The sequence below is a fragment of the Microcaecilia unicolor genome, chromosome 6 (genome assembly GCF_901765095.1).
Source record: "Microcaecilia unicolor chromosome 6, aMicUni1.1, whole genome shotgun sequence".
NCBI lineage: Eukaryota > Metazoa > Chordata > Amphibia > Gymnophiona > Siphonopidae > Microcaecilia > Microcaecilia unicolor.
In genome coordinates this window covers 162428501-162440514 of record NC_044036.1, presented here as the reverse complement: position 1 = coordinate 162440514, position 12014 = coordinate 162428501, and the positions used below count along the sequence as shown (strand labels likewise).

At 49.1% G+C, this 12014-nt stretch overlaps 1 protein-coding gene across 1 annotated transcript in view; it reads right to left on the bottom strand.

Annotated features, from left to right (window-relative positions):
* Positions 1–12014, bottom strand: part of FGD3 (FYVE, RhoGEF and PH domain containing 3) — a 279110-nt gene that overhangs the window by 65929 nt on the left and 201167 nt on the right. The window contains exon 9 of the mRNA XM_030206131.1: positions 11908–11966. Within this exon, the coding sequence (XP_030061991.1) occupies positions 11908–11966 (59 nt within the window). The remainder of the gene's footprint in view (positions 1–11907; positions 11967–12014) is intronic.

The following is a 12014-nucleotide window of genomic DNA, read 5'->3' as shown; positions in this document are numbered from 1 at the left end:
TCCAGGTCAAGTACTTCAGATGGCAGGAATTCAGTGGCTCAAAAGGAGGTTTCATCAGCTGGGTGAGAACGACATTGAGATCCCATGACACTGTAGGAGGCTTGACAGGAGGCTTTGACAAAAGCAAACCTCTCATGAAGCGAACAACTAAAGGCTGTCCTGAGATCGGCTTACCTTCCACACGGTAATGGTATGCACTGATTGCACTAAGGTGAACCCTTACAGAGTTGGTCTTGAGACCAGACTCAGACAAGTGCAGAAGGTATTCAAGCAGGGTCTGTGTAGGACAAGAGCGAGGATCTAGGGCCTTGCTGTCACACCAGACGGCAAACCTCCTCCATAGAAAGAAGTAACTCCTCTTAGTGGAATCTTTCCTGGAAGCAAGCAAGATACGGGAGACACCCTCTGACAGACCCAAAGAGGCAAAGTCTACGCTCTCAACATCCAGGCCGTGAGAGCCAGGGACCGGAGGTTGGGATGCAGAAGCGCCCCTTCGTCCTGCGTGATGAGGGTCGGAAAACACTCCAATCTCCACGGTTCTTCGGAGGACAACTCCAGAAGAAGAGGGAACCAGATCTGACGCGGCCAAAAAGGAGCAATCAGAATCATGGTGCCTTGGTCTTGCTTGAGTTTCAACAAAGTCTTCCCCACCAGAGGTATGGGAGGATAAGCATACAGCAGACCCTCCCCCCAGTTCAGGAGGAAGGCATCCGACGCCAGTCTGCCGTGGGCCTGCAGCCTGGAACAGAACTGAGGGACTTTGTGGTTGGCTCGAGATGCGAAGAGATCTACCAAGGGGGTGCCCCACACCTGGAAGATCTGTCGCACTACATGGGAATTGAGCGACCATTCGTGAGGTTGCATAATCCTGCTCAACCTGTCGGCCAGACTGTTGTTTACGCCTGCCAGATATGTGGCTTGGAGCACCATGCCGTGACGGCGAGCCCAGAGCCACATGCTGACGGCTTCCTGACACAGGGGGCGAGATCCCCTGCTTGTTGACGTAGTACATGGCAACCTGGTTGTCTGTCTGAATTTGGATAATTTGGTGGGACAGCCGATCTCTGAAAGCCTTCAGAGCGTTCCAGATCGCTCGTAACTCCAGAAGATTGATCTGCAGATCTCGTTCCTGGAGGGACCAGCTTCCTTGGGTGTGAAGCCCCTCGACATGAGCTCCCCACCCCAGGAGAGACGCATCCGTGGTCAGCACTTTTTGTGGCTGAGGAATTTGGAAAGGACGTCCCAGAGTCAGATTGGACCAAATCGTCCACCAATACAGGGATTCGAGAAAACTCGTGGACAGGTGGATTACGTCTTCTAGATCCCCAGCAGCCTGAAACCAATGGGAAGCTAGGGTCCATTGGGCAGATCTCATGTGAAGGCGGGCCATGGGAGTCACATGGACTGTAGAGGCCATGTGGCCTAGCAATCTCAACATCTGCCAAGCTGTGATCTGCTGGGACGCTCGCACCCGCGAGACGAGGGACAACAAGTTGCTGGCTCTCGCCTCTGGGAGATAGGCGCGAGCCATCCGAGAATCCAGCAGAGCTCCTATGAATTCTAGTCTCTGCACTGGGAGAAGATGGGGCTTTGGATAATTTATCACAAACCCCAGTAGCTCCAGGAGGCGAATAGTCATCTGCATGGACTGCAGGGCTCCTGCCTCGGATGTGTTCTTCACCAGCCAATCGTCGAGATATGGGAACACGTGCACCCCCAGCCTGCGAAGTGCTGCTGCTACTACAGCCAAGCACTTTGTGAACACCCTGGGCGCAGAGGCGAGCCCAAAGGGTAGCACACAGTACTGGAAGTGACGTGTGCCCAGCTGAAATCGCAGATACTGTCTGTGAGCTGGCAGTATCGGGATGTGTGTGTAGGCATCCTTCAAGTCCAGAGAGCATAGCCAATCGTTTTGCTGAATCATGGGAAGGAGGGTGCCCAGGGAAAGCATCCTGAACTTTTCTTTGACCAGATATTTGTTCAGGGCCCTTAGGTCTAGGATGGGACGCATCCCCCCTGTTTTCTTTTCCACAAGAAAGTACCTGGAATAGAATCCCAGCCCTTCGTGCCCGGATGGCACGGGCTCGACCGCATTGGCGCTGAGAAGGGCGGAGAGTTCCTCTGCAAGTACCTGCTTGTGCTGGAAGCTGTAAGACTGAGCTCCCGGTGGACAATTTGGAGGTTTTGATGCCAAATTGAGGGTGTATCCTTGCCGGACTATTTGGAGAACCCACTGATCGGAGGTTATGAGAGGCCACCTTTGGTGAAAAGCTTTCAACCTCCCTCCGACTGGCAGGTCGCCCGGCACTGACACTTGGATGGTGGCTATGCTCTGCTGGAGCCAGTCAAAAGCTCGTCCCTTGCTTTTGCTGGGGAGCCGAGGGGCCTTGCTGAGGCGCACGCTGCTGACGAGAGCGAGCGCGCTGGGGCTTAGCCTGGGCCGCAGGCTGTCGAGAAGGAGGATTGTACCTACGCTTGCCAGAAGAGTAGGGAACAGTCTTCCTTCCCCCGAAAAATCTTCTACCTGTAGAGGTAGAGGCTGAAGGCGGTGTCCCGCTGGTGGAGCTGCTCTACCACCTGTTCGACTTTCTCTCCAAAAATGTTATCCGCACGGCAAGGCGAGTCCGCAATCCGCTGCTGGATTCTATTCTCCAGGTCGGAGGCACGCAGCCATGAGAGCCTGCGCATCATCACACCTTGAGCAGCGGCCCTGGACGCAACATCAAAGGTGACATACACCCCTCTGGCCAGGAATTTTCTGCACGCCTTCAGCTGCCTGACCACCTCCTGAAAAGGCTTGGCTTGCTCAGGGGGAAGCGCATCAACCAAGCCCGCCAACTGCCGCACATTGTTCCGCATGTGTATGCTCGTTTAGAGCTGGTAGGACTGAATTTTGGCCACGAGCATAGAAGAATGGTAGGCCTTCCTCCCAAAGGAGTCTAAGGTTCTAGAGTCCTTGCCCGGGGGCGCCGAAGCATGCTCCCTAGAACTCTTAGCCTTCTTTAGGGCCAGATCTACAACTCCAGAATCATGAGGCAACTGAGTGCGCATCAGATCTGGGTCCCCATGGATCCGGTACTGGGACTCGATCTTCTTGGGGATGTGGGGATTAGTTAAAGGCTTGGTCCAGTTCGCCAGCAATGTCTTTTTTAGGACATGGTGCATGGGTACAGTGGACGCTTCCTTAGGTGGAGAAGGATAGTCCAGGAGCTCAAACATTTCAGCCCTGGGCTCGTCCTCCACAACCACCGGGAAGGGGATGGCCGTAGACATCTCCCGGACAAAGGAAGCAAAAGACAGACTCTCAGGAGGAGAAAGCTGTCTTTCAGGAGAGGGAGTGGGATCGGAAGGAAGACCCTCAGACTCCTCGTCAGAGAAATATCTGGGGTCTTCTTCCTCTTCCCACGAGGCCTCACCCTCGGTGTCAGACACAAGTTCACGGACCTGTGTCTGCAACCGTGCCCGACTCGACTCCGTGGAGCCACGTCCACGATGGGGGCGTTGAGAGGTAGACTCCCTCGCCCGCATCGGCGAAGCTCCCTCCGCCGACGTAGTCGGGGAGCCTTCCTGGGAGGCGACGGCAGCCGGTACCGCACGCGGCACCGACGCCGGAGACCTCACCTCGGGCGATGGGCCAGCCGGCGCCACGCTCGACTGTACCGGTGGCGCAAGCACCGCCGGTACCGGAGGGGTAGGGCGCAACAGCTCTCCCAGAATCTCTGGGAGAACGGCCCGGAGGCTCTCGTTCAGAGCGGCTGCAGAGAAAGGCATGGAGGTCGATGCAGGCGTTGACGTCAGAACCTGTTCCGGGCGTGGAGGCTGTTCCGGGCTGTCCAGAGTGGAGCGCATCGACACCTCCTGAACAGAGGGTGAGCGGTCCTCTCGGCACCGATGCCTGCTGGGTGCCGACTCCTTCGGCGACCCAGAGCTCTCGGTACCGACATGGGAGGGGGACCGGTGACGATGCTTCTTCGACTTCTTGGGACGAAGCATGTCACCGGAGCTTCCCGGCACCGACGAGGAGGACGTAGAATCCAGCCGTCGCTTCCTCGGGGCCGAGACCGAAGAAGGTCGGTCTCGGGGGGGCTGTACCGCAGGAGCCCTCAGGGTAGGGGGAGACCCACCCGAAGGCTCACCGCCACCAGCAGGGGAATGGACAGCCCTCACCTGCACTCCAGACGAAGTACCACCGTCCGACGACATCAGCAGACGAGGTCCCGGTACCACCGACGTCGATGCAGCTGTCCGATGTCTCAGCGCCGATGCAGAGGGCCGATGCCTCGTTGCACTGGCCGCCGAGGATGAAGGTCTGGACGCTGAAGACGTCGATGCACTCGATACCCCCGGTGCCGATGCCGACGAAGAGCCCGAGAACAAAATGTTCCACTGGGCTAACCTCGCTACCTGAGTCCGCCTTTGCAAAAGGGAACATAGACTACAGGCCTGAGGGCGGTGCCCAGCCCCCAGACACTGAAGACACGACGCGTGCCTGTCAGTGAGCGAGATTACCCGGGCGCACTGGGTGCACTTCTTGAAGCCGCTGGAAGGCTTCGATGTCATGGGCGGAAAAATCATGCCGGCGAAATCGAAAGACGAAATGGCGAAATTTGGCACCAGCAAAATAGGAAATTTCGACCGAGGCCTAAGTAAGGCCTACCCCGACGACGAAAGAAAACTTAACGGGGCGAAAAAACTCGAAGTAGAGGAAGGAAAAAACCAAAAGAGGTTAAACCAAACAATTTTAGGAGTTTCTCACAGAAACGAGTCGAAAACGACGCGCGAGGTCGACTTTTCGGGGCACGAACGGTAAAACACAACCGTACCGAGCGCGGAGAAAAGAAGACTGGCCGGCACAAGCCGGTTTCGGGCGGGAAGACGGCCGCGCATGCGCGGTGCGCATCGGCGCGCGAGGGCTAGCAAAGCCTTTGCTAGTGAAGATTCCGATTGGAGGGGCTGCCGCGGACGTCACCCATCAGTGAGAACAAGCAGCCTGCTTGTCCTCGGAGAACCAGTTTTACAATACAATATCATAAACATACTGGAATAGCTATGGATATTTAACATTTAGAAAATCTATTATGAATGAGAAATTGTACATGAAGCAAAGAGAAAGTTAATGGTAAACAGAGTAATAACCAATTCAGGTAATAATTAATTGTTTGAGATATGGTTGTTCTTCATAATTCCCAACTTCCAGGATTCAGAGTGTCTCCACAAATGCTCTTAAGTAGCCGTTCTATGGAAAACTTTCTCCTTCAAAAAAGCCACTAGCTCTATCTATGGCCTAGGCAAAAGAAGCATTCCACTTAGTAACCAAACAATCAAGCAGTTTCTCAAACCCTATATTCACTTGCTTTCAATATAGCAAAGAATTGTGGTCAACATGTTAAGTCGATTTGGATATATGGAAATAGGAATCAAATAAGTTGACCTGATAAAGAGAAGGTGGCTCTTGAAAGCCTGTTCCCTTTTTTGGTTTGTTTCCTATCTCCCCCCTTTGTTTTCTCCTTCCCTTCTGTTCCTAATTCCTCATGATATTGAATATTTTTATCTTTTGGTTTTTTCTTGTTTTCTCTCTGTATTTTGTCTGCCCTTGTGTTTGCCTTGTTTTGTCATTTTATGCTCATTACCCATTTTTTTAAATGAAATTGTAAACTGCTTACATCAATGTTTCCCAAGTCTGATCCTGGACTACCCCTTACCAGTCAGATTTTCAGGGTATCTACAATGAATATTGTAAAGTGGATCCTCTTTTCTCCTGGTTGCAGCTCTTCCAAGAAAAAGTCAAACCAAAACAAAACAACCACACTCCTGTATGGCTCCCCTTTTCTCAAAAAAAACAACTATAATGAAGCTTTTTATTGAACAGGAGGAACGTCCCTCCTTCTCTCAATTGCTTCTCACAAAACAACAAATAATGCTACACAGGGTAGGCTTCAACCGCTGCTTTCTCTCCCGGTCCCCTGGAGAGTAGCAGGGAAAAGAAAAAAAAAACCCCCAGGCGCAATTCAGCCCTGGTTTCCAAACACAGTTCAATCTTAGCTAAGCTTTAAAACACAGCTCAGTTCAGCTAGGCTTTCAAAAACACAGTTCAATTCTTGCCGAGCTTTAAAACACAGCTCAGTTCAGCTAGGCTTTCAAAACCCCAGTTCAATTTTAGCCAAGCTTCAAAACACAGCTCAGTCCAGCTAGGCTTTCCAAAAACACAGTTCAGTTTTAGCCAAGCTTTAAAACACAGCTCAGTTCAGCTAGGCTTTCAAAACACAGTTCAATTTTAGCCAAGCTTTAAAACACAGCTCAGTTCAGCTAGGCTTTCAAAACCACAGTTCAATTTTAGCCAAGCTTCAAAACACAGCTCAGTCCAGCTAGGCTTTCAAAACACAGTTCAATTTTAGCCAAGCTTCAAAACACAGCTCAGTCCAGCTAGGCTTTCAAAACACAGTTCAATTTTAGCCAAGCTTTAAAACACAGCTCAGTTCAGCTAGGTTTTCAAAAAAAACACAGTAATGGCTTTGCGCGGGCTCAAAGCCTAGGGTCCCACCCTCTTGGTCAGTCATACTCCTACCTGACCTCCTCCCGCTTGACCCGGCTTGGCCCCGCTACTCTCTTGGCTTTCGCTGAGCCAGAGCTGAAAAGTCCATCGGCTCTTCTAGGGCGCTCTCCGGTTCAGTTTACTCCATAGGGCAAGGCTCACTCTCCTCCTCTCTCTCCTCAGGAGCCCAATCCATATTCTCCTCGCCCCGCCCTTCTCCCAGCTGCTCACCCTTTCTTTCATTAAAGCCCTTTGGTGTCTCTTCTTTCTCCACCCACCTGTTCCACCACCTCTTCCACCAGGTTGGAGAATCAGCCTTATTCCTTCCCCTGCGGCCCTCCTCTGGTGACTCATGGGAATGCACATATTTTCTTTTATCCCCAAGTTCCCTCTGGGCATGCTGGGAGTTGTAGTTCCTTATTTCTGGTTCTTTCTTGGGGGATGCCTGCCTGTAACGGGGGTATTCTTGCTTAGCCCAGGGTTCCCCTGAGGCATGCGGGGAGTTGTATTTTCTTGCTCTCCTCTTTTCTTTCTGTTCCCCAGAGCTGCCTACATACTCTTTACAATGTGCATGAAGAGATTTGTATATAATGGAGGCAGTGCATGCAAATCAGGCTCATGCATTTTCATTGTGAATATCCTGAAAACCTGACTGGCAAGGGGTACTCCAGGACCAGACTTGGGGAAACACTGGCTTAGATATTCTATAATGACTTTGTGGTATATCAAAAATATCAAATAAATAATTAAAATATATTAAGCTAATCCAGTAAAAATGTACCACCTATAACTTTTTTCTTGGCCCTTATTGCCAAATATTGATACAGTAATATTCTTCACAAAAGGTTATCTTTCTGTAGGGAGATCTCAAAGTAGGGAAATCTTTGTAATCAGCCATCATTATGCAGTGGATTATAGAACTCTCTTTGTGCAGTGGCTGAGTTCTCTTCTGCTGAAATATTACCCTGAGCCTAATTTAATTTAAGCAACCCACAAATAAAGTTGTTGTACAAATGTATAGGAAGGAGTAGGGAATGACAATGACTTCCTGTGGGCAGTTCGGTGTCAACTCAATCTTTTAAAACAAGCACCAATTTAGGACCTTGGCTGTGTTTTGGCAGATATATAGTATTTGTTGACCCCCTGAAGCAGGCGAAATACGGCCCCATGTCAGGTCCTGAATTGTTTAATAAAGATTGAGTTTGAAAACAAACTGCCCACTGGAAGTCATTGTTTCATTCCCTACTCCTTTGAATCTTGGATACGTCGTAGGGATCCTCTTCCTGTTTTTTGGTGTTGTATATACAAATGTCAACATAAGAACCAACTTTTCAATATGACTGGAGATATTTACACAAATTACCCTTTACTGCACACAGTGAAGGTATGTACTCAAAGCTGGGGGTAACTACACACTAAGGGGTCCTTTTACTAAGGTGCACTGAAAAATGGGCTGTGCTAGTGTAGAATCATGTTTTGGGTGCACGCAGATCCATTTTTCAGTGTGCCTGTAAAAAAGGCCTTTTAACATTTTTTGCTGAAAACGGATGTGCAGCAAGATAAAAATAGGCACATGTCCACGTTAGGTCTGAGACCTTACCGCCACCCATTGACTTAGTGGTAAGATCTCATGTGTTAACTGTGTGGTAATTGTCTATGCACATAGAATGATGATTACCGCCTGGTTTCTGCCATGTGCCGGAAAATAAAAATTATAATTTTTATTTTCCGGTGTGTAAAAACCGAAATTACCGCCCGGGCCATGCGGGAACTCGAAACTGAGCACACATAGAGGGGCATAATCAAACGCAGACACCCATCTCCATGGGCGACTATCTCCGAGGATGGGTCCATGAAGGGGTGGGACAGACTGTATTTTCGAAAAAGATGGGCGTCCATCTTTTGTTTCGCTAATACGGTTGGTGCCGGGCAAATCCATCGGATTTGGGCGGATTTGAGCTGGGCGGTATCGGTTTTCTGTGATAACGGAAACCGAAGCCACCCAGCCCAAAAACGAACAACTCCAAGGCATTTGGTCATGGGAGGGGCCAGGATTCGAAGTGCACTGGTCCCCCTCACATGCCAGGACACCAACCGGGCACCCTAGGGGGCACTTTTAAAAAGTAAAATAAATAAATAAATAAAATACCTCCCAGGTGCACAGCTCCCTTACCTTGGGTGCTGAGCCCCCCAAATCCCCCTCAAAACCCACTCACCACAACTCTACACCATTACCGTAGCACATATGGGTGAAGGGAGGCACCTAGATGTGGGTACAGTGGGTTTAGGGGGCGGTTTGGAGGACTCCCATTTACCAGCACAAGTGTAACAGGTAGGGGGGGATGGGCCTGGTTCCACCTGCCTGAATTCCACTGCACCCACTAACAGCTGCTCCAGGGACCTGCATACTGCTGTCATGGAGCTGGGTATGACATTTCAGGCTGGCATACAGGCTGGAAAAAAAAAGTTTTTAAAGTTCTTTTTTTTTTTTTTTGTGGGAGGGGGTTAGTGACCACTGGGGGAGTCATGGGATGTCATCCCCGATTCCCTCCGGTGGTCATCTGGGCAGTTGGGGCACTTTTTGGGGACTTATTTGTGAAAAAAAAGGGTCCAAAAAAAGCAGCCCAAATTCTCACTACTACTGCCCTTCTTTTTCCCATTATCGGCCGAGCGTGCCCATCTCTCCTCGGCCGATAAACACACCCCAGTCCCGCCTTCACCACGCCTCCGACACGCCCCCGTAACTTTGTTCGTTCCTGCGACAGACTGCAGTCTGTTGGAGGCGCCCAAAATCGGCTTTCGATTATACCGATTTGGGCGCCCATGAGAGAAAGGCCGAAATATGGGCGTCTTTCTCTTTCAAAAATAAGCCTGATAGGCACCTAAGCGACTTAGTAAAAGGGCCCCTTACAGAGTTGACATGTGTGCATGTAAACTGCTAGCCTGGCAAAATGCCAATTTTAAGAAACTCTTTTAATGGACTCAGCCATATCAATGTCATTTTTAAAGTAGGAAACACATTTAGGATGAAGGCTTCATGTGATCATGCCATCTCAAAGCTAACCAGATAAAATAACTGCGAATACTCATGCACCTTACACAAAAGCGCAAAGTGGCAGAGCTGTCGCCTCATAGCACTAAACCTATGAAAGAAAAATGGTCTGTATTGAGATTCAAATGTGGCAGACTTCTGCTGTTCTGCCCAGCTGTTCAAGTGTATTGGAAAGAGGTGTTAGTTACTGTCCTGGCTATTACTGAGACCTCAATCCCAACCACTATTTTACTAGTGAAGTCCGCCGTAGAAAGTTCCTAGAATAAATGCTAAGGACACCTAAAACTTAGCCCAGTGCTTATTAGCAGCTAGATGCGATTGTCTGGAAAATTTGGGCTCCATAAAGTTACAAAATAGGGTCCAAAACAGATATTACAACTAGCCCATGGAAGGGGATCCAAAATGAGGAAATGCAGGCTGACTACTAATGACAGGATGGTATATAGGAGAGGTATTTGGGGAGAGGGGTTCAGGGTTTGACAGTTGGAGTCAACATATTTATTATTCAAAATTAGAGACTAGAAAACATTAACCTGTGCTATTTGCTTTATTAATGTCTTGCTGTAATAGAAAGTCTTATTTCTCCTTAACATTTGAAGTATATAGTACAGCCCGATATCAACTTTTGCTTTTATGTTTGACATTAAAACACTTAACAAAGAGACCCTTTTGTTAAGCTGCATTAAGGATCTGGAGTGGAGTTTACCGCATGGTAGAGGTCAGTGCAGACCCAGGCTAACATCTACGATTTGTTAAAACCTGTGCCAGCTCCTTAACAAGGGTATGGGCAGGAAATGGGTGTGACATGGGGGATCAAAAGAGTGGCCAACGGTGACAGCCAGTGTGTACACCAGAACCGTCCACTAGATGTCGCAACTGTCGATCAGTGTGGCTGAACGTAACACCATCTAAAAAGGAGGTGGTAAGTACAGCTGTGATATCAGCAGTTTGGTAGTACATCTAACTCCAAAGTCCCATGATCTGCTCTTTTTCAAAGATACATTCCCCCTACAAGATCACCCTCACCAAGATTCCATCCCTCTGCCAGAATGACACCTCCCACTCAATCCAATCTCTCCAAGGCCCCAACCCCTGAACTCCAAGGTTAAACATAGTCCCACACTTTTCTATAAGCCCTCCAAGACCAGGCCAACTCTCCCCCACTTCACCAATTTTGCCCTTATACGGAAAGCTGACCCCTAGCAGTAGTACTGCAAGACTACTGCTAAAGGTCAGAGGGCAGAATTTAATTGCCAAAGCCTGATGTGGCAGGAACGGGCAAGGATAGTTTTTGCCCTGTCCCATTAGTCCACCAGTGAAGGCCCCTAGGTAGCACCAGAGGTGTGGGGGGGGGGGGGGGAGGGAAGGTTGGCTTGACCTTGGGAAGGGGATATAAGAAGGGGTAGAGCTATATTTAGCCCTGTATTTTGGGGAGAGGAGCTGAGGGAGGGAAGACTGGATTGGGAAGGAGGGAGTGGCCTTTCTGGAGGAATCAAGGAACAGAGGGTCAGGGTGGGGGTGCGGCCGTAGCAGTTCTGTATTTTTATTTATTTTTGAGTGGGTCCGCCCCACATTACCTGCAGTAGCAGATAATATGGGTGATCCCGTGCTAATTTTCCACTGCATGGGATGTGGTGTTCTATGGTAAGTGACTGCTCTGTGTGGTAAATGCAGGGCAGATTCCGGGCACCCCCCCCCCCCAATTCACCTCAGTCTTTGTACTCACTGTGCACATGTTTTTGCACTTAAAACCTGGTAAGTGCTAAAATTACCTCATTTTAGTAAAGGGCTCCAAAAATTATTTCCACCAAGCAAATAAACCAATACAGCACAGAAGTGAGTGGATTCTTAATATGGCATTATGGAGGCATTTTCAAGTGCTCAGATAAGCTGGTTACTTTTTGACTGCAGTAAGAGGAAATGAAGTGTCCATGTCTCACTGTGCACAAAAGGAAGCATTAAATAGCAGCCAGACAACTTTTTTTTTTAATTCAAGAGACATGACAGCTATTTCCTGTCAAGAACATACCCAGATACACAAGCCACATAGTAGCTTATGACTACAAAAGTGATTTCTTGCATTTTAATGTTTCATAATTAAATAGTTGATGTTAAATAATACATAGTGCTCTAAAACCTCCTTTACTTATCTATTATGGCACGAGGGATACAAAGGCCCAGTTCAATAGGTTATCTGACTGGAAATGAAAGCAGAGGAGCCTATGTCATTCTTCTTGCACTTTAAATCAGGAAGTGGTGGTGCCAAAAACCATAAATTCAACTAAGGAGGTCAGCTGGAAAAAAGCATATACTTTCCACTTACCATCTTTCGGATGGCTGCGTTTGAATGGTTTGCTGCAGTGGAAATAAGCTCCAATGATTCTGTAATAGGGATTGAACAAGTTATAAATGGAAGCCAGTAAGCACCAG